This window comes from Podarcis gaigeae (genome assembly GCF_964106915.1).
Source record: "Podarcis gaigeae genome assembly, chromosome: 6".
NCBI lineage: Eukaryota > Metazoa > Chordata > Lepidosauria > Squamata > Lacertidae > Podarcis > Podarcis gaigeae.
Window position 1 is genome coordinate 47978899 of NC_139682.1, and position 21974 is coordinate 48000872.

The 21974-nt window shown below is 40.8% G+C and overlaps 1 protein-coding gene across 1 annotated transcript; it reads right to left on the minus strand.

Annotated features, from left to right (window-relative positions):
* Nucleotides 1–5581: 5581 nt before the first annotated feature.
* Nucleotides 5582–21717, minus strand: PSMA5 (proteasome 20S subunit alpha 5). The gene is made up of 9 exons (XM_083745243.1): nt 21514–21717; nt 19669–19735; nt 16283–16409; nt 14574–14641; nt 13219–13326; nt 13053–13111; nt 10326–10428; nt 9711–9797; nt 5582–5860 (listed from the first exon to the last, which is right to left on the minus strand). The coding sequence occupies exons 1-9, from the start codon at nt 21540–21542 to the stop codon at nt 5783–5785; spliced, it is 726 nt and encodes a 241-aa protein (XP_083601369.1). The 5' UTR covers nt 21543–21717; the 3' UTR covers nt 5582–5782.
* Nucleotides 21718–21974: the final 257 nt, after the last annotated feature.

Here is a 21974-nt window from a genome sequence, read left to right on the forward strand (position 1 = left end):
CTTCTGACAGCTCCTCTGCCATTCGTGCAGCGACCCCAGCCTCTATTTTCTAAGTGGTTTACAGGGCTGCCAATTGCGGCGCAGCAGCCAACCCTGCCCCCACCCCCCTGTGGCCATTGGCTACCTCCTAACACCAGGCTCCTCCTCCTAATTCTCTAGCTGGGCAGCATCACCCCACTTTGGAGAGCACCTTGCCCATTGGCTAGCTGCCTACCAGCGTTTCCCCTTACAGCTCCTAGGAGTAATCTTAGCCTCCTCGCTGCTGTGCTCCGATTGGTTAGAAGAGGGTGGCACTAAGGCTTTTTTTTTAATTGGCGGAAATTCGATGCTGCTTTCGTCCTAGAGATTCTTGGAGTGGCTCGGAGCGTTTGGGATGGAGATTAAGACCAAGATAGGGAGACTTTTTTTTTCTAATTTTCACATACTGGTATTTGTTACATTTGCCCACTTATATGGGCAAGCAACTAGTCCTTTGGGGAAGGATTCATTGGGGGGCAAGGCTGTGAGCCATTCTGGATTTGAAATCCTCTTCTGCAGTTAAATCACCTCGCCTTCTGGACACCTGCTGGCCTTCCTAAAAGATATGCACAAAGTCCTACTGCCTTATCAGTTTGGATCTCTGAGTCAGGCAATTTTTATGGCCATTCTCTTTCGTTTGGTTTCTGTTGAAGACTCAAGTGAAAACAGCAAGCGAAAAAGCAAGGGTCAAATTACAGAAAAAGAAAAGGTCAGGTCTGTCACTTAGATTTTGTCATTTTTGAATGACTTTCTCTTCCACCCTTTTGAGTGTTAAAGGATATTCCAAAGAAAAACAAAAGCATACCAAGAGAAATGGTATTTAGATCCTTCCCAATATGCCTAAAATGTACAGTACTGCAAGACATGGGCTTAAAACCTACACCCATTTACTGAGGAGTAAATCCCATTGACTGAAGTGGATAGATTGTGCTTTTAGAGTGTGTCTTTAGAGTTTTTAGAGTGCCACAAGCATTTTAGTATATTTTTTTCCACAGTAGGTTAACATGGGTTGCTGCTCTGAGAGTTAGTATATTCTATCTTGGTGCATCCAGGATCCAAGTTCTTTATTCCTCCATGATGCTTGTTTTACTTCATTGTCTCAGCAGTATGGTTAAAGCATAATCCCAGAGTCAAAAAAGCACAGACAGAACATTTTGAACACCCTTTCTCCCTCATTTTCCTTTTTTCAATGATAGAAATGGCTTGACTAAATGCGTGAAGCCCTAGTATTGGAACAGAGCAAAGGATACATTAAATATTTATTCTCTCTTCACTCCTCATTGCCATAGAGCCGGCAATTATGGCATTTTGCTAACGAGCAACACAAACATGCACATGATGTTCCTTATACTGCTCTCACAGTACTGAAGGCTTTTTTCTTATGAAGAGGAAGGTATAATGTGTCCTACTAACAAAAATGCAGATACATCAAAATAGCCATCACAAAAGTATCAGGGCAGGCAGACACCTAGTTATGAGTACTTTAAAGAAAAGCAATGGTTCATGACACAGATGCCCTTCACAGATGATGCAGTATATATGTATTTTCTGCAACCAAGTTCAAAATGTATAAGTAGTGACTCCACATAATTAAAGCCTGATCTTTAGGACAATGGTATTGGTAAACTGCCAACACACCTCACTCAGGTAAACACAGTTAAGTACATTCCAACTCCATTAATAACAATGGAAAAGTACGTACTTAATTAAATCTTCCTTCAAACTGAACAAAGCTTATTTTGGCTGGATCATGTATCACCATATATAATTCAAACTAAAGGCAAAATGAAGTTTTAAGGTTACATACAAACGAAGATGTTAGAAACTGAGCACTTAATGATAGTTATCAGAAATGATAAATCCTTGCATTCCCAAATACTATTTTTAATGGGCTGGACAGTAAGGTATCCTTAATCCAAGTCACAGAGGAAACCAAGGCACAGACTTCATGAGATGCCTTCATTGAACCTTCATCTACTAGGTCTACTCTTGTTTGCAGGAATGGAAGTAGAGTGCTGCTAAGTAGTTGGATAGCCAGATGGAGCATCTACAGACTTTACTTTGACCCTCCTTTCTTTTACACAACTGAAGACCCAGGAACACTGCAGCCCTCCTAGCAAGCAATGGGTTAACAAGTGTTATAGCTAGAAAGTAAAGGCTTCAGAGTATGAACAGGAAACCATCACATAACAGAAGCATTGCAACATGAATTCATGGGAGAGGGGGAAGAGTTGAAACCTACATGCAAGAACCACAAGTTGCTGAAATAGTGTATAGTTATTTCACATAAAGTATTACATAGCATTATGGACAAAAAAGAGTGGAAATTAACCAAAGAAAACAGTTGTATATTCTGAATGTCAACAATAGAGACAAATAATTTGGACAATTCAGAACTTTGCCACCAAATCTCCAAACCTATCAGGGTTGCGAGTGGCCACGCTATAGGATGGTAATCTTCTGAGGATTTTGATCACTTGCCCCAGAAAAGAAATACACAATTATATAATGTACCAGATAGTACAGCTGCTGCATCTGGAGTCCTAGGGTGGGGAGGTGGATGGAGAAAGAAGCACACAACCAGGAACAAACTGCCTTTACTCAACAGCTCACTGGAGGCAGTCTGGCGGGGGGGGGGGAGGGGGAGGAAAAGTTAGGAAAAACTACAGTTGCAATGCCACTGTACTATATTGCATTAAGTAAAGTCACCTTGGAGAACCTTGAGTTGCAAAGGAAATATTAATTACATAGGGCAATATCCTACTAAACAGTTCCAGTAGCACTTCTCTTGTGGGTTCACCCCCCCCAACCTCCTAGAACAGATTTAGGGGCTACTGAGGGAGAAGGAAGCCAAAAGTGCTTGCTCTAGCAGAACTGTTTAGCTAGATACCACCTATGTAGCAGCAGCAGTAGTAATAATATTCCAGAACTCTTAGGAAATCAGGAAATGGATTTTTTAAAATGAGGGTTTTAAAATAAGGCTTTTAAAATGTTCCTGTAACAGTATCACCAGAAAAACAAGACTGAAAAAGAATGAAGAATAAAGATTACAATTCTCTTTGAAAATACCTGTCAACCTTCTAAAGATGACAATGCATGAAATTACAGTTCAGAGACTGCTTGGTTGCACCCAGACATGGAGCATCCCAGTTACTATATATTGTGAGCCACAGAGTTTAATGGACCAAGTTGGGGTTGACTGGTTGTATCCACAGATCACTATTTAGAATGGCCACTTTTCATACTTTATATTTTGTAGGATAGTCACTTTGAAATACAGATCCTTAGTACAGTATCTAAGATCATAAGGACTAAAAGTGTGCAATTTTGGCAACGTTACCTTGTAATACTTATGGTGGATGCACAAGGGCACAAAATTGGATAGATATATATATATTCTAATAAAATTCAATACATCCAAAGTATTTTGGTACCTCTCGACAACAGCTGATGCAAAAATCAGCTGATGATCAAATAATGTCGCTAACTGAACAGATGTATTTGCTTTAACCTATGGCGACAGAATAAATGCATCTGTACAAGCAACCAAATTAAACTATACACTATAGAAAGCACAATTTGGCACAGGTGTTTTGGTTTGGTCAGCATCAGCTATGGACACCTAATATGATGTATCTAAAAATTGTCAAAATAGAAAGCAGGTACAATAAACCCTCAAGAAAATAGCATGTTCCATGTGTATTGGAGCATATAGTGAAACAGATCCTGCAGATATGGAAGTAGTACATGTTGTCCTGTAGGCAACCAATAGCTGACCCAGGAAAATGAGGAAATAAAGCACCATGGAAAAGTTCAGCATCTTGTACACATAAAAAATGTGATTTAGATCAGTTAAAGAGTCCAGTATTTGACCTTGGACCAAGGACAAAATAATTGTTTCAAAAATTAGTGAGCCTCCTCATACCTTATTTGCCCATGTTAGTTTGCATTTGAAATGTGCAGGCAGGCATACCTACAGCTACATTACAGATTATTTATTTTCAGAGTCTCTCATGGGCTAAGGAGACACACTTTTCAAGATCTGACTGTAGTAGGCAAAAATTGAATCACTTCCGGTCATAGAAAGACCGATGAGAACAAAGTCTTGCTTTTTGGTTAGAGAGAAATCATGGTATGATCACATGGTCTCTGGTACCAGCAACAGCGCCTAAAGCAGAATATAAAAAGCCTTTGTCTTTAGTGCCAGGGAAGGTTTTCCTTTTTGCACAGAGCAAACGCTAGATGAAAAACAATAGTTCTATATTCCAAACAGGCTTTAAAATGCACCCATTCAAGCTTATCCTGTGATGTATCCATTCTTATAGATAAGCAGAAGGCACAAACAGACTAGCCACCTGCTATGCAGGTCATTACCTAGCCCAGCATAGGCCTGTCCTTTTTCTGCTCATTGCTCATTAAGACCATTAACTTCTGCTCAGCCAAAGTATAGCCACTAAAGGCACACACAATCATTTCTGTGTTAATCTTTGCAATACTGTGTTTAGGATGCAATTACAGGTCTCATTACTGCCAAAATATTTTTGTAAGTACCGATGACTGCTAGGCAAATATTGTCTGCCAAGCTGTTAAATGAGACAGACAATTCTTAACTTTCCTGAATGAGTAATCCTACAATTTCCCATTTTACCCAACCTGTTTGATATTGCATTGTTTGTTATCACAGCAGCTTAGATTACTCTAGCCTTGCTGATATGCATTAGAACAACAAAAAGAAATGAACAAGGGCATGGCACAAAGTTACCACGCACTCCTGTTCTAAAGTGAAAATAAAGCCAGTTGGCCACAATATCAAATATCTAAAAAGCAAGTCAGACCAGATAGTTTATTAAACGAAAACTTTAAAAAATGAAATCGGCAGGCCTATTTGTCTGACAATTCAGTTCTTATCTAGGATAGAAGCATATCCTCTCCCATAGGAAGATACAAGGTGCAAGACTAGATCAATTCACTAGCGGCTAAATTCTGTTGACTCATTAAGAACATGTGTTCCCACACGAGGGAGCTATGCCATTTGAATGTCTAGAAATGGAGCTCCAGAAGTGGATTTTGAAGGCTACATGTCTGGGAGTTTGATAAATGCTGCCCAGAAAAGGAAGACAGCTCAGCACAGTAATGTTAGATTAGAAAGGTAACAGAAAATTGCCCAACGTAAGTGAAGTACTATACAGTAATCTTAACTGTAGTGAACAGTATAAATGCCCAGAAAGTTAGTATTTTAACTGTGCTACTTACTCAGGTGCAATCTTGCAATATGAAAAAGGGATTTGGGGGTCTAAAATGTTTCCCCACAGCATACTGTATCAGTGATGTTTGTCACTGTTGTCAGGAGGGGAGGGGATTTAGGTTTTTTTTTTAATGAACTGAATAAGCAGTCAACTGAAGTTAAGAGTCACATTCTGAAATACTACTGTAGTAACAGGCACCAGAGAAGGCAGCCCTGAATTTTCATTGGGATGTTGTACTTCCACTCTCTTGTTGTCGCAACGTTTCCAGTTTGAACCATTCCTCCAACCCCAGAACTTTTATTATAGAAGAATTGACATAAGAGTAACAAAATGATTTATTCTAGTTTCCTCTTACTGAAGATCTTTTATATGTACAGAAACTGTAAAAAATATTTTGAGCCTTTGTTTAAGAGCAGGCATACTTGCTGCTGAAATAAAGTTACGGGCACTGGAAAAAAACTGAAGAATCAGTTTGCTGTGATCAGGGAATGAGGCATTTGGAGAGGTTCTCTCCCTCATCAAATATCTTTGATGACATCTTCAAGTTCTTCTTTTGTGTACATGTGGAACTTCTTCCCAGGCTGCACTGTTGCAAGCTGCAAGGACAAGGGGGAAAGGTTACATATGCTTATGTACATTAAGAAGACATAGCACAAGACACAGCAGACAGATCACTGAACTCTTTTGGCTCATGGACTGTTCCAATCGAACACGTACCAGATTCCTGAACAGCTACCCTGTTTCCCCGAAAGTAAGACATCCCCCCCAAAATAAGACCTCCTTCCAGTTTTGCCTCTCGCTGTAATATAAGGCATCCCCCGAACATAAGGCCGCCCCCGAAGCTACCGTAAGGCATCTGACTCCTCTGGACCGTAGCGGAGGGCTCTGCCGCACAGCTCCCTGATTGGCCGCAGCGCAGCTGAAGCTGTTCAGGCAGTGCAAGGTCTCTTTAAATCAGAGAGCCTGTGCCGCCACCTACTGCTCGCTCTGCCCTGACGGAGTCTGGCTGACTCACAATTAGACAATAAATGTGTACTGTATTCTTCTTCATGGAAAAATAGTACATCCCCTGAAAATAAGACCTAGCGCATCTTTGGGAGCAAAACTTAATATAAGTTAAGCACAATTCAAAGTGTTGGTGCTGACCTTTAAAGCCCTAAACGGCCACGGTCCAGTATATCTGAAGGAGCGTCTCCTCCCCCATCGTTCTGCCCAGACACTGAGGTCCAGCTCCGAGGGCCTTCTGGCGGTTCCCTCACTGCGAGAGGCCAAGTTACAGGGAACCAGGCAGAGGGCCTTCTCGGTAGTGGCGCCCGCCCTGTGGAATGCCCTCCCATCAGATGTCAAAGCGATAAACATCTACCTGACATTCAGAAGACATCTGAAGGCAGCCCTGTTCAGGGAAGTTTTTAATATGTGACATTTCAGTGTATCTTTTATCTTTATTGGAAGCCGCCCAGAGTGGCTGGGGAAACCCAACCAGATGGGCGGGGTACAAATAATAAATTATTATTATTGTTATTATTATAAGATACTACCTTATTTTCAGGGAGACAGGGTATGTGAAACTTCTAATGTACTTTATTTCTCTGTAGTAGAGGCAAAACCAAGAAGCCTCTACTGAACATGCTTGGATTCAGCTGCTCCTTTATCAAAATGAGCATGATAGCTCTTATCAGGGCTTTTTTTTTAGCTGGAACTTGCCAGAACTGAGTTCCAGCACCTCTCAGGTGCCATTCTAAGAGAGTATGGGAGGTGTTCATGGTGAGTTCTGGCACCTCTAGAAAAATAGTTCTGGCACCTCTAGAAAAATAGTACTGGCTTTTATTGTGCAACCCATTTCTCCAAAGCACTTGAATCCAGTGTTTGTAATTCCACCCCTTAAAAAGGGGGTGGGAAGAGTCATATGAACTGAATTTCCATGCTACTGGGCATTTCCAGGGCCTGGTTTGCACTAACCATCATCCCCATTGTAAAGGAGATGGCAGTAATCTCCAGCACACAAAGGCAGTGCAGACTCTTCAAAATGTATGAACTGAAGCATAGTCAAGAGATGGCTCAAGGAGCTTGGCTCTTTTTAAATATATATATACATGCAAACAAATCAGGTAGGCTCTTAGTATGGTTTTCCATGTTGTCAAAAGGTTTGTATTCAATGCTGTCTGCATCGAGTTGTGTTCTGAATGGGACCTCTACTTCATGTCCCTCAAATCTTCTCCAGAGGGTCCCCCAACCCTCTGCAACATATTGGTGGTGCATAGGGGGCTACAGGAAAGAGGAGGAGGAAGTCCCATTGCACAAGCTTAAGTCTGTTGCATCTCTCAGCTTTTCAACAATGCCACCACTGCCTAATATGAATACTGTATGTGAAGCACTTCGAAGCACATTATCTCAGTAACTCTATGAAGAAACATGTTAGGCTCATTTTTAGAATGAATTATAAAATTGTATGACTGCAGAAAGGTGTGACTTTCTTTACTTTTTACAGTACAGTACATTGTTTACATACTACAGAAATAACCCTCTAACAACCCTTCTTGAGGGCAGGTGATAGTGGTGCAACTCCAAAAACATCTGGACGAAACCAATATTATTAACTGGCTTGAAGCCCAGCTTTGGAACAGAAACTGCCTTGATCACTCTGGTACATGACCTATGCTGAAAAACAGAGACTGTGAGTGTGACCCTGCTGAAACTCCTAGACAATCAGCAACTTTCAACACTATCAACTGTGATATCCTTCTCTCAGTCACTTGAACAAGCTGTGAGTTGAAAGAATGATTTTGTGGTGGTTTTGCTCCTAGTTGGTCAGAATATTCCAGAATATGGTAGTGATAGCCTCTTAATCATGATATAGGGTCCTTCAGGGCCCAATTCTGTTCACGAGCACTTAATTTTTTAAAGAAAACTGCTGGGTGATGTCCAGGAGTTTAGAGTAAGGCGACACTCAACTCTATTTCTCTTCTTCAGTGAAGGCAGATTAGAATGTGAATGTAAAAAGCTGCCTTATTACCTACTCAGAACATTGGTCCATCTAACTCAGTATCGTCTCTGCTGACTGGCAGCAGCCCTCCAGGGTTTCAGCTAGGAAACATTTCCAGCCCTACCTGGCAATTTCAGGATCAAGCTGGGGATTTTCTGCATACAAAGCAGATGCTCTACCACTGAGCTATTCTCCTTCTAGTCCACAGAACTACTTTTAAAAATACAGAAGTCTCCCCGCCTCCACTCCATGTTAGATGTGATCAGAAGCACATTCTTTAAAGCATTTCGTGCTTTTTAATTGCAGGGGCAGACTACGAAAGGGGGACACCAGAGATTTAAAGAGAAGTGCAAAGTGTAGCTAAACAACTTTTTCTCCCCCTCTCATGATACTAGACATTTAGGACCCAGATCACGCATTACTCACATAAAGGGGCAAAGTGTGTAAAAAGGTACTGTACCTTTGAGCCCACGCCCTGTTGTTGCATAGCTTCCCCCCTCCCTGCCACAGCCCTGCTTCCACCATCCACACCTTAGCATGGGCATCTAAAAGGGAAGCACTCACACATAGCTCTCTATGCATAGAGGCTTCCCTGAATCTTGCAACTCGTAATAATGTACATTGCTTCTGAGCCCGAGTTTCCCTCAGTGCACACAAAACTTGCTCCCTGAACTTTTATTGAAAACTCACACTAAAGATTTAACATTGCTTCAGATCTTATTATAGAAGGACCATGGAAGTCACACAATTTTCATTTCATCTAAAACTTGAGTGCCAAGAAAGCACTGCTGAGCAAAGGAAACTTCCTTCTTAAAGAAAGTGCATGATGGCAAACAGGCATGTTCCCTAGATAGTATAAAACATTTTCTAGAAGTCCTCACCACAGAAGATTTTAACTAGCTGCCTTAGGTCCCTTTCAAGGGAAAAAGCAGGGTATTAAAATATATAACAACAACACTCTGAGTTCTGTTTTCACTTTCAAAAAACCTGCCAGGAAATTAATTTCCAGAATCCCACAACAGTTTAATCAGGGCATTCATTCCCACAGCAATGGTCTCTAGCTTCTATAAAATTCAGTTATAGAAATTGAGAGAAGCACCAAGGTAGTGACCAATTCTAAAGAGCCTCTCAAAAGGCACCAAGATGATAAGAAGTTTGGGCTGCTATTATTTGGGCAAGAGGATGCAAGAACTCTCACTTCAAGGCTAAAGAGTGTCAGAACTATCAAAGCTGCAGTTATAAGTATGAGATCTTTAAAGATGCATCTCAAAGGCATCTGTTTGGGTACTGTGAGAACAGGATGCTGGACTAGACAAGCCACTGGCCTGATCCAGCAGGCTCTTCTTATGTTCTTATGCAAAGACATGAATCCCCTATGAAGAAGCAGCTATTAGCCTTGTAGTTTCCATACTGTAGATACAGGTGGAAAATGCTTGCCTTTATCAAAAGAGCAAAATACATACCTCAATGTTAGTTGCATTCAGTTTCTCCTCCATAACTTGTTTTAAAATGACAAGGGATGACTTGATTGCTTCTTTCAGTGTCATTGACTGTAAAGAGAAGTCATGAAAGTTAAGCACTGGTGCACACATAACTACTTTAAATCTCTATACCAAGATTGTCTCCATATAGCAAACAATCTGCTTGTTTTAGCAAAAGCTAAAAGAGGTTTGTAATGGCACACAAGAATTTTCCTGTTCTTTTTGGTATGACATTGTATATGAATGCCTGGATAGAATAACTGCTCTACAGAGTGTTTTAGAATGAAGAGCTGGTATGGAATTAGCTATTAATCCTTTGTTAGAGAAGTATTAATAGAAATCTTTGTCCATACTTGCCCACAACTTACTACTATAAGAATAACTTTATAACTGAGAAATGTAGTGTTCCATTTACATTAGGAGGCACCAGCTGCTTTACTACACCTTCATAACAGAAAGATTAGGGACCACGTGTCAATTGCAGAACTGTCATTCTTGTCTCTTTTACCTCTGTTCTTCCACCAGGGAACTGCAGTAAAGAGTGTTTTATAGGACAAAAAAACCAAGATCTGCTTTTTTCAGATCTCATCCTATTACCTTGTGGTAAACTTCTTGCAGAGAGCTTTGTGCACCTTCTGAAGCTGATCCAATTGCTCTTGCATCACACTGTACAAACGTCCCAGAAGGGTCCATGTGAAACCTACACAAGAGGCAATGGGGGATGAGTAGAAAATTAATGGGACAAGGAACTTTTCTAGAAGAGACACAGTAAACCATGATACTTCTAGGATTAAGAGGTGTCTATAAACTTGACCTATTGTGATTCGGCAGCACCTAGAGACTTGAGCATTCTATCCTCCGACATGGCCAAGGAGGAGGGGTGAAAAATGGATTTAATTTACCCATTTCTGGCTTGTTATGCATGAAGTAGGAATTGTGGCTTGAAAAAAAGTAGTCAACTGCAACACAAACCATAGTCAAACCATGGTTTATGAAGCAGGCTTGCTTAATAAACTACAGGATTTATTTTAAAACAAGCTTCCTAATTTGAACATAAAAAGCTATTAGGAAAAATGGTATTTAATTCTGTGTTTTTTCTCCTCTCGGCCATACAGGAGGAGGAGAGGGGAATCCTCAAGCCCAAGGTTTTGCTCAGACTTACAGAAGCACATAGTTTAGAGTTACATGCAAACCAGTCATGGGTATGCATGGCAGCCAAAGTGTTAAAATAGTTGGATTATTTTGATCTATGGAGCATTGTGTGGTGTTCTGCACAGAAACTGGCCTTTCCTGGCTCTCCTCCAGCAATTGATCCTGCTCCAAATAGCTAGTCCCAGAACCCTCCAAAAGAGCATATACAGTGGTACCTCGGGTTAAGAACTTTATTCGTTCTGGAGGTCCGTTCTTAACCTGAAACTGTTCTTAACCTGAGGCGCCACTTTAGCTAATGGGGCCTCCTGCTGCGGCTGCACGATTTCTGTTCTCATCCTGAAGCAAAGTTCTTAACCCGAGGTAATATTTTTGGGTTAGCAGAGTCTGTAACCTGAAGCGTATGCAACCTGAGGTACCGTGCAAATGGCATATTTTGGTTCAGGGCCATGTTATTCTTTAAGGAGCTACAAAGACCAACTATTTACTTAACTAATAAACCACAAACTAAATTAAGAGTATGAGCTTTCACAGGACTGGAGTTTGATTCATTAGATGTTAAAAGGTCATTGCCTGTTTAAGGAATTGCCTGAAGGATCTCTATGTATGTTCCCAAATAAGTTAAATTAAATGATGGACAGAACATGAAATGGCAGAACAAGAACTGATAGAGCAGTTATGCGGACCAAAATTTTCAAAGAGGCTATGGAGTCTCTCACGTTATACACCTCAATGGGAGAAAGAAGATGGATATTCCATGGAGGTGACTTCAAACTCCAGACAACTGTACTTATATTCTTGCAATAATTCAATCTGTTATAGCATTAGACAGAACAGACTGCACTTTAAACCACTCATGGTCTTTAAATAGTTGTTTTTTAAAAAAAACAAAACAAATGGCAAAGAAGTGGCATAAAAATAATGTTAACAATGGGGAATGAGGCAATGGGTGGGAAAGAGAAGAGAAGAGTACAAAAAACTCACGTCTTAGTCAGAATCAAATGTGCAACCATTCTGAGAATGTATTTAAGGTATTACTTGCAATTCTAATAGATTATCAAGAGACAAACTGACTGATACAGTAAAATACAGTACAGAAGGTATTGGGGTGTCTGCTTGAGATGACTACTGAAAGATAATCAGACCATTATTATTTTGCAGATTTATTCTGATTTCAGGTTAATGCTAGCAGTATTTGCGAATGTTTTGCATATGCAAATGATCTTGAATACATGTTCCATATATTTAATTAAGAAAAATGTTTCAATAAACATTTTTTTGCAATTTTAGATTGCAACTCTCTTATCTTTTAGTGCACGTAATCCTTTGTTTTAATCACACTCTCAACCCTTGTTCATACTGCTCTCTCTCCTACAAAACTGAGGAAGGCTTGCTGCTTTAAAAAGAGCTTGCAGCTTTGAAGTATACAGTTTCTGGTTACAAATGTTCTCCCAACCCCACCTAAGGAATGTCATAGCAGACTACAGATATTATATTACCAATAGCTCTGCTAGTCCTTTAGAAAAGATTATTTGCATACTCCCCTATTCACTTTGAATGTTTACATGTTCAAACATTCAGGATTTATGCAAGTGTCACATTCTGTGTAACAATATGCCACGTAGGCAACTCTGAGAACAGGAACGGAGTAGACTTCCCCTTATAGATAAGGCATAACTACAATGGCATATGGTAGCCCAAGCCAACATTTGACTGTGACAAAATTCATCATGTTATCCTGCCTGTCCATCACAATTGCACCATAAGGAGTTACTGAACTGCATCAGACGTATTTAGGTTGCACTATTGTAGCTGGTTTGCACCGACGGAAAAAATATATTTAAAGCAGCTTACAGGCTAATAGTCTCCAACCCTGCATCAATAATATTGCCATTTATCGTTTCTATTCTGCCTAATAGCTTTTCACCGCTATTCAAACTTTAGTGATTATGACAGGTGCTATCATAATATGGCTAGGATGCTGCTGCAATATTCAGAATAATCTTGCATTATCAATCCAATGTATTGCCACTTACTGACACGGTATCTCACAAGGTGGCAGATACCCCCCTTTTTCAGAAGGGTACCCCATTTCCTACCAATTGCACAACAGGTAGACATGCTGCACTTGAACATACAAAGAAAACAGAGTGAAAGAAGTAACGGGCAACTTACAGCTGTGGTCCCTTTTCATCAACTCCTCCAAAGAGTAGTGCCACGCCAAATGGCCTTGACTGGAACATAATCACAGAAGGATCAAGACTTTAATGGCTGAGTAACTGGGTAAGCCAATTGCCAAAGATGTACATGCAGAATATAACTGGCACAAGCACCTACTCACCATAGCACCTGGATCAGCATCTTCTTCTCCAAACTGTAATGCTAAGTTGGACACGGCCTGTGTCACACTCTCTACAGTCATGATTTCATTGTATGTAAACCAGTGATTCTAAGACAAAAGAGCAGGTTGAACTGTAACATGAGAGTTTTTCCTTCACACACACACACAGAGCAAATTTACAACAAATCAAATAAAGGGTCTTACTGTTACAATGAGCAATGGTCAATTTCTTCTGCTTGGAGAGCTAGCAAGTCATTGGCTCCACTCTATGGAAGCAGCTTGGCTAAGAAGGGCTCAGCATGCTGTCCCCCAGAAACTAAAATCCTAAAATGGTCCCTAACCCCAATCCTGAGAAGACACTTCAGGATGCTGGGGCATCTTCTCTCATTATGCACTAGAGTCCTAAAATACTGGCTTTTGTTCTAGGCAGCACTGTTCCCCAAGTAACAATAATGTGTATCTCCAAACAGAACAAAGTGAGAGTGTGCTTGCCAGGGAAGAATTACACAGAAGTTTCACATGCCAATTTCATTGTGGTGCCATTAGGGAGTCACAAGAAATTGGGGAAAGAATTAATGTGATTCATGGGCCACTCCTCTTAGAACACCTATGTATAATATAGCCCAACTATCTGGTTACTGGTTACTCCTCTTAGAACACCTATATATAATATAGCCCAACTATCTGACGAAGGCGAGATACTGTACACCAACTCTACAAATTCTATGATTCTAAGATTTACAACACATACTTTCTTAGGATGCTTTTAAACATCTCTTTAGCCACTGGGAGCTGTTTTTCATAAACAGTTCCTATACAGGTTGGGAGATTATAAAGATCCAACCACAGCATCCTCTGGTTGGACCATTTAAACATCATCCCAGCCACAGAGAAGTCACTCATAGAGTGGTGACTCCTATGCAGTTAGGGGAATTAAGGCCCCTCAATCTTTCTTAACTACATAGAAAGGATTTATACCACCACCTGAGCAAAATGATGGAGCTCATTGGCTAGAACAAAGAGGGCATTAATAGTGTTGGATTGTTTCAGAGTGTATGTATTTTCTACATATTAAATAAGGTTCTTCCAAAAACACAATGATAGGTTACCCTGTTACATCTTAGACTCTTTTAATATTCAGGGTAAACAGGAAATAATATATTGATAAAGGAAGAACAAGAAAACCCTATGCTAACCTTTCAAAGTTAACCTTCAATTTTGTTTATTCCTTAGATAAAGACAGAGATTAAAGTTGCTCTATATTCAACTCTATCACCATATTCTGCTAATAAATGACTGACATTAACAAAAGGAGGAGGGGAGAGATGCAACATGGATCAACATTTAAATGTTACCTGTGTCTCAACTCTTGCTTTGTCAATTAATGTCTTTGCATCAGCTATTAAACCACTCATTGCACAACCTGTAAAGAGATACACAAACTTTAGTCAGCTTTGGATCCAATTTGCAAGAAGAAAAAAAAAAGTTTCAATTTCCCAAAAAACTTAAAATCCCTATGAAGTCCGTAGTTTAACTATACACCATGTGAAGAAGTACTTTCTTTTGTCTGTCCTGAATAAAGACGCTTTGTCAACTCCCATTTTCAATCAAAAATTTTTGGTTTTTTTCATGCTTTGAAATCTAACCAAAAGGTCAAAGCCCCTGGATAGGTACTGCATCTTTTTCTGGTTTAACTGGCAAATGCAAAGATTTAAGATGGCAAGCCAAACTATATGTGGAATCCTTCGGCTTTCTGACAAAGTGGTATTTATTTTTATTTCAAAACCTCATTAGCTTCTCAGATACACAAAGCAGACCCATGTCCATGAGAAGTTGAATGCTCACAAATATAGATAGTACAGAGCAGTGTGTTAGTCACTTTAATGCAGTGTTTGAAACTCCTATTGTTCTAGGAGCATTTTGCAATAGGGAATTGCATACGTGTGAGCAGTTTCTGAGTTCTGGGCGCAATACTGTGCCTAAGATTTCAGATTAAAAATGCAGAGTGGAAGGAAAGAACCTTTTTCTGCCTCCCCACTTCCAGCTACTCTCTGAAGACTAGAGAAGAGACCCTCTTAAGCAGTGATTTTTCTAAAAACATGTTTAGGAGTACTCTCATTTTGACTCAAGATAATCACCATTTTATGGTTCAAATCGGGGGAAATAAATACAATACATGGACAAAAGTACAAAGATTCACAAAATGTTTAGGGGTATGCATACCCCTGCATACCCCCAGAAAAAAGCACTGTTCTTAAGAATGCTAGGGGGGATGGGCAGGGGAAGGACTAAATGAACATAATATTTTAGCTTCAGTTCATTCATTTTCAGCTTTGTATTCTCGCTATTTAAGAAGCGTGCCTAGACATTCCATAGTTCTGCCCATAACTACGGGCACATTTAGCGCCTAGCTTTCATACCTCAGTTTCTAACACTGCCTTCATGTGCTACTAGAAATATGAAAATACCAGTGTTACATCTTCAGAGTTGATTAAAAACACAAGCAATTGTCTGTGAAGAGTAAAAAGTTAATGGTGTATTAGGGAAAAATCCATACTGAAGAGATATTACTATTAAACACAGGGAAAGGAAGGTATAAAAATGTAATGTATTTAATAATACACCCTAGTTTTCTACTGTGGTGTGTGCGTGCCTATGCATGAAACTGTCTTGAGTAGAGGACAGGCTAACATTAGTGATCCAATCAGTGAGCTTCCAGCACAGAAGCTGGCTCAGGATCAAGCGTTTACATTGCAATTCCCTGCCCTCCAAGTTCTAATTTTGGGGACACACTTTCACTAGTGAGGTCAACCAGAAGCAAGTTACAGCTGCTGCTTCCTACTTCTGCAACTATGTCCTGCTGGCCTGGAGCCTGGAAAACCAGTGACTGCCACCATTAAATATTAATTCCCCACCAAATAAAGTCTGCACATAACTTTGTAGTGTGCATTACAGGATAATTTCTCACTAAGAGACTTGCAGAGGAAGAGTTTTATTCACGTACATGCTGCATCACACACTACATGATTTACTGTAGAAATAAGTGAGATTTTGTGACCCTTACCTATATGAGCATCTATTTCTACAATTTTCTCAATACTGCTGGGTTCCATAAGTGGAGAGGTGATCCTCTTCTCCACAGCCAAGCAAACCCCTTCTGCTGTCTGAATTCCAATCGCTGTGGAACCAAGCTTTTTAAAAAAATTGAAAGGAAGAGGAAAAGATTAGTACTACCAACCACCTTTTATATTTAGTGTATCTGATCTATATACTTAAACAAGTTTTACCTACATATGTATTATTATTCAATTTATTATCTGCCCTTCACCAAAAGGTTCCAGGGCAGGTTACAACAATATAAAATGAAGCATTAAAAATACTTAAAACAAATTACAAGCACAACTAGAGGGGGTCCTAAAACATATACAGTGGTACCTTGGGTTACAGACGCTTCAGGTTACAGACTCTGCTAACCTAGAAATAGTACCTCGGGTTAAGAACTTTGCTTCAGGATGAGAACAGAAATCACGCTGCGGCAGCGGGAGGCCTCATTAGCTAAAGTGGTGTCTCAGGTTAAGAACAGTTTCAGGTTAAGAACGGACCTCTGGAATGAATTAAGTTCTTAACCTGAGGTACCACTGTATCTCAAGTATCAAAGGCCAGGGTAAAAGGGTATTTCTTCAGCACACAATTGAAAATAAATGGTTAAGGTGCCTGGTGCACCTCTATGAAGAGGGAATTCCACAACTTAGAGACTGAAGCAAAGAATGTCCTCTCCCAGATCCCTCCCTCTAACTTCTGAAAATGGTGGAACAAACAAGAGCTTATCCATGGATAACCACACCTAAGACAATCTGTGGGGAAGGAGGCGGTCTTTCAGGTATTTGGGGCCTAAATCATCTAGAGGTGCTTTTCCCCCTTTGATAAAGATTTTTTTTATTTCATTTATACAAAACAAATAAATAAAACAGGGAACAATCATAACAACTCAATAATAGACACAAAAGTAAGTACAGATGCACATGGGTTAAATTACGAAACCAAAGTATGAAAAAATGTCTCTTAACACAAAGAAAGAACATGGGCATTGTTGTGAACTGGTCTTTAGCTTACTGCAAAAAATTATAATGACGCAAAGCAATGCAAATATTTTATACAAATACATTTTAATTAGAAAACAGTGGCTTATCTAAGATAAGCTCTCTACTGATGTTACATGTTAAATTTTCTCTGTCTGAACTGCAAAATAGCACACTTAGAAGCACTCAAGGATTACTGATAATGCAGTGAGCAGAAATGAACTGGGAACAGTGTTTGAAGACATGTGGATTGCAAAAGCTAAGACTTGCTCTGGCCACAGGGAGTCCCTGCTGGACTCTTAAAGCCACTAATTGTCATTACCATAATCTTTTAATGCTTCTCTTCTTAATGATGGAAGCATATTTAAGAGTAAATGTGGGATACTTAATGATGAATGCACAACTGTTGTGTCCTGATTCTAATAGGCCTGCACAAATATATTGTACTGGTTCCAATGCCCAATACAGCCCATCACTGCAAGGACTAGTGGATCCAGAATAGCTAGTTACATTAAGTAAGTCTGATTGTGTTTGTTCTTAGAAGGGACAATAATTACTGGTTTCTTAAAATTTAGTTGCATGCAGAGGATGATAGAAAGAAGTACCCATTTAATTTAAGTGTACTGTACACAGAAGTCGTCATCTAAGGTATACAGACAGACATCAACTTTATTGCTTGACTTAATAGTGCAATCCTATTCAGGTCTCCTTGGAAGTAAGTTCCACTCAGTTAAATGAGACCTGCTCCCTTCTAGGTAAGTATGTATAGGATTGTAGTCTTAATGAGTTTAACATTTTACAAAAATTCAAATTTAATGCAGATTAATACAATTAAAGAACACCAGGTTAGGCACAACAACAAACCCAAAGCAAGCACAGCTGCTCACAGTCTGCAACATCTAAACTTCTATGATCTGAACAAGCAGCACAAGCTTTGGATAAAGTTGCTCAAATAAAGTTGCACCTCACTCCGAAGCTACGGCTTTGAGATTCCCCATTCAACCCACCCAGACTTTGTTGATGACTTGCGGAAGTCATAATGATGATGATGATACTTTATTATTTATATCCTGCCCATCTGGTAGTTGGTAGTTCACCACACTTCAATCAGTATGATTTATCAGCAGAGTATGTGGGAGCCCCAGCAGAGTCTTCAGCAGAACAGCTTCCTCCAGAGTCCCTGATTATGGAAAAACTCCCCTCTCACACAGTTCAAAGCAGTGTTAGAAGTTGGCCAGATGCCAGGCATATTTTGCAACTGGTGCGGGTCCAAGTGCAACCATGTGGAGCTCTCTGGATGCCAGGTTGGCAACTGACATCTTCAGCTGGCTAGCCTCTCCAGCTTTCTTAAGCAGGTAAGCAGAAGAGCTTATTTATTACATTTATATCCCAAGGACTACATGATTTACACACACCCCGCAGTTAATCCCTACAATAACCCTGTGAGGTAGGTTAAGAGGCTGTGCCTGGCCCAAGGTAACCCAGTGAGCTTCATGACCGAGTGGGGATATGAACCCTGATTTCCCAAGTCCTAGTCCAACACTCTAAACCACTACACCACACGGGCTTCCTAGAGTACTTCTGCTATGGGGCAGTTATAAAAAGTAAGTAGATAAATAAATATGGGGAAAGCAAAATGTCTCTTAGAGAAGGATCTGAAATATTTTCCTTGAAGCTTGAATTTGTTTTATTCTGGATAGTTTTACTTGATGCTTTAATGTGTTGTAAACCGCTTTGAGATTTTTTCTTTAAAATATGAAGTGGTATAGAAATGATGGTGTCCATAACCTAGGTTTAAGGTGCCATTTGATGATTAGCTTATATATCTGAATTCCTAACATTGATTCAAAGTAACGAAGTGTTTATTGTCACCAGACATAAGACAAAGCTAAACACTATTATCTACTATATACCGTTCTTCTGGTCTTTGCAGTCAAAATACATGCGCACAGAGAGATCCATTAACACTATCACCATGCTAGCTAAAACTGCTGTGTAAAACCCACAGCCTCTTTCCCTGACTCTCACTGATTCTGAGTCAGACAGTGATAGAAACAAATCATTTAACAGGACAGGACATCAACATGGAGAAGGCCGTAATAAAAGAAATGTTAGAGACTATTATACCCATCTCTACATGTAGGCATATTTCCTGAACCAATGGGAGAGTGAATGAATCAGCAAGTCATACATTTAAGCTTGCTGGTGTTGCTATGGTAACCCAGTGCACCTGGCACTCTTATCTCAAAACATCCAGGGGGGTATGCTCAAGACATGAGACCATGCACTGTATAATTTAACCCATTGTTCACATCACACCAACAGACTTGAGAGGTGGTATTTACAGAAGAGACTCAAATGCTTATTGTACCTTTATAGCTTCAATGGCATATTCCACCTGGAATAATCTACCTTCTGGAGAAAAAGTGTTCACACCCCTGAAATTGAAAGAAAAAAGTAAACTCAGAACATAATCCTATGCATGGTAACTCAAAAGTAAGTGTTCCTACTATCACAAACTGAAAAAATGAGTCAGACTCTTGGAAGTGTCAGGAAGTTTACAAACAGAAGTAAATGGTGCTATATCCTGTAAGAAGCAATAACTAGGTATGCTTCTTTCAGTGAGTGGGCAGGTGTGTAAGTGTTTAAATACAGTCGTACATTGGAAGCCGAACGCCTTGGCTCCCAAACAAATCAGCTCCTGAACAACTGAAACCCGGAAGTGAGCGTTCCAGTTTTCCAACAAATAATAATAATCTACGATGCTTGTGCATCTATAGCAAAATCTACCAAGGGCCAGTGTGGGTTTTAAAGGCAGAATAAATCATTTAAAGTGAGTTGTGATTTCTATAACCACAAATGTTCTGTGTTACCTTGCATAAATGAGAGGCCACCAACCTCACCTGGGGAAAACCAAAGGGAAAAACAAGTACCTTTCAACTTCATCTTGCAGGTTTGTCAAGCTGCAACCAATTTTCCGGGGGGGGGGGGGGAGATTTAAGCCAGAATTTGGCACTTGAGAATCTGAAGTCAGAAATAAATACGAACTAAAACTAAATTTATTTTGTAAAGTGTGCACCCAAGGAAAATTCTGATACTGTAATTCTCAAGTATCACAGGGAACTGAGCAGTGTTCATTTGCTAGCTGTTCGTGGGATGTTACCTAAGATTCAACAAATTAATTTGAGACGTTCTGCATAAGTTAATTTGCCCACTGTCTTATAAGTACAGAAGTGTTGTTTAGTTTCAGTTTATTGAGCATGATGAATCATTCATAACCTTTGTCAAATCGGTGCAACTGAAAGCAAAAGCTTGAAGACTCCATCACTATGACTAAGGAAACTTGCTGAGGCCTTGCCTCTGCAACAGTTCAGATAATACAAGGCTACCATTGCACAACACAAGTTCCGTCAGTTATAGATTGGAACTATCAAGAATTTTGCCAGCATTGAAGTACAAGGTTAACTTTGTTTATGTTTTTCTAAACAGCATACAACTTAAGGGACACAAGCCCCTTCACAACTCATGCTTGCCTATCACTGAGAATGCATATTTAAGACAAACTGGACCTGGAGGCAGAGGGGATGGGGAGCAACAGGAAGAGGAGGTTTGTTGTGATCAGCCTACATTACTAGTAAAAATAATTGGAAACCTGCGCAGAGTCAGTAACACTCATTCTCTTACTGATGTAGCCGGTGCATTACTTCTGCAGGACAGAATTTTCCAATTTAGCCTTTATAAGTGTCTGTCCTCCACTCCCACCTGGCTGCAGAAAAAGGAAGCCCAGAAGAGGAGAGCGGGGTTGCTTCCCTCAACTTGCGACTTGCTACTGCAACTGAGCAGCACAAGGGCGGGCATCCCAAGTTTATCGGCATCATCTTAAGACCACGCCGCTTCCAAGGCGACTTGCCTTCAAGCGAGCGTGATGATGGCGCTTCCCGCGATCTCCTCTCTGGCAGGAGGTGGGTTAGGCGACTGTTCTCAAGCCCTTCGGTTGGAAGTCAGGCCCGAGGCGCTTCAGTCTCTCGAGGGGAGCAGAGACTCCCGAAGGCCACCCGCATCCCCACCCTCCATGGACCCTCGCAGGGGGAGGGGGGAGCCTGAGGGAAGGCGCCTCTAGCCGGCACCCGAAGGCTGAAGCAGACAGGCCGCCCCGCAGTGACTCAGCCCCTGACTAGGCGCAGGCCGCGCTCCCTCACATCCTACCCGCACTCACCTGTCGTACTCCGAGCGAGTGAGAAACATGTTGGCGGCGGCGGCGGCGGCTGCACCGGAAAAGAACTGAGCGCACGCGGGGCACGGAAGTTGCAGGTCCGAGTTCGAGCCCCCACGCTAGGCCGGGGATGGCTGCGGCCCTGTCAGCACAGCACCCGGTTTCACAAACCACTGTCGCCCCGCGCATGCGTTGAACGTCACGCCGTACGCGCTGCGGCTCGCCGGCCAATCAACTTCTCGCGGTGCCGTCGTGCTATTGGTCTCAGAAACACTCGTACCGAGCCCTGGTTGGCTAATGGTTGCCATGGTCTGTGGAGGGACCTCAGGCCCGCCCTTCCTTCTACAGTATCAGCCACAGGAAATCTCCGAAGAACAAGGAGAAGCAGCGGTGGATCGAAGGTGCAACTGTAGTGCACGAGGAAAATGCTGTTTTTACTCAACGCTTATAAGGCACAAGCTTAT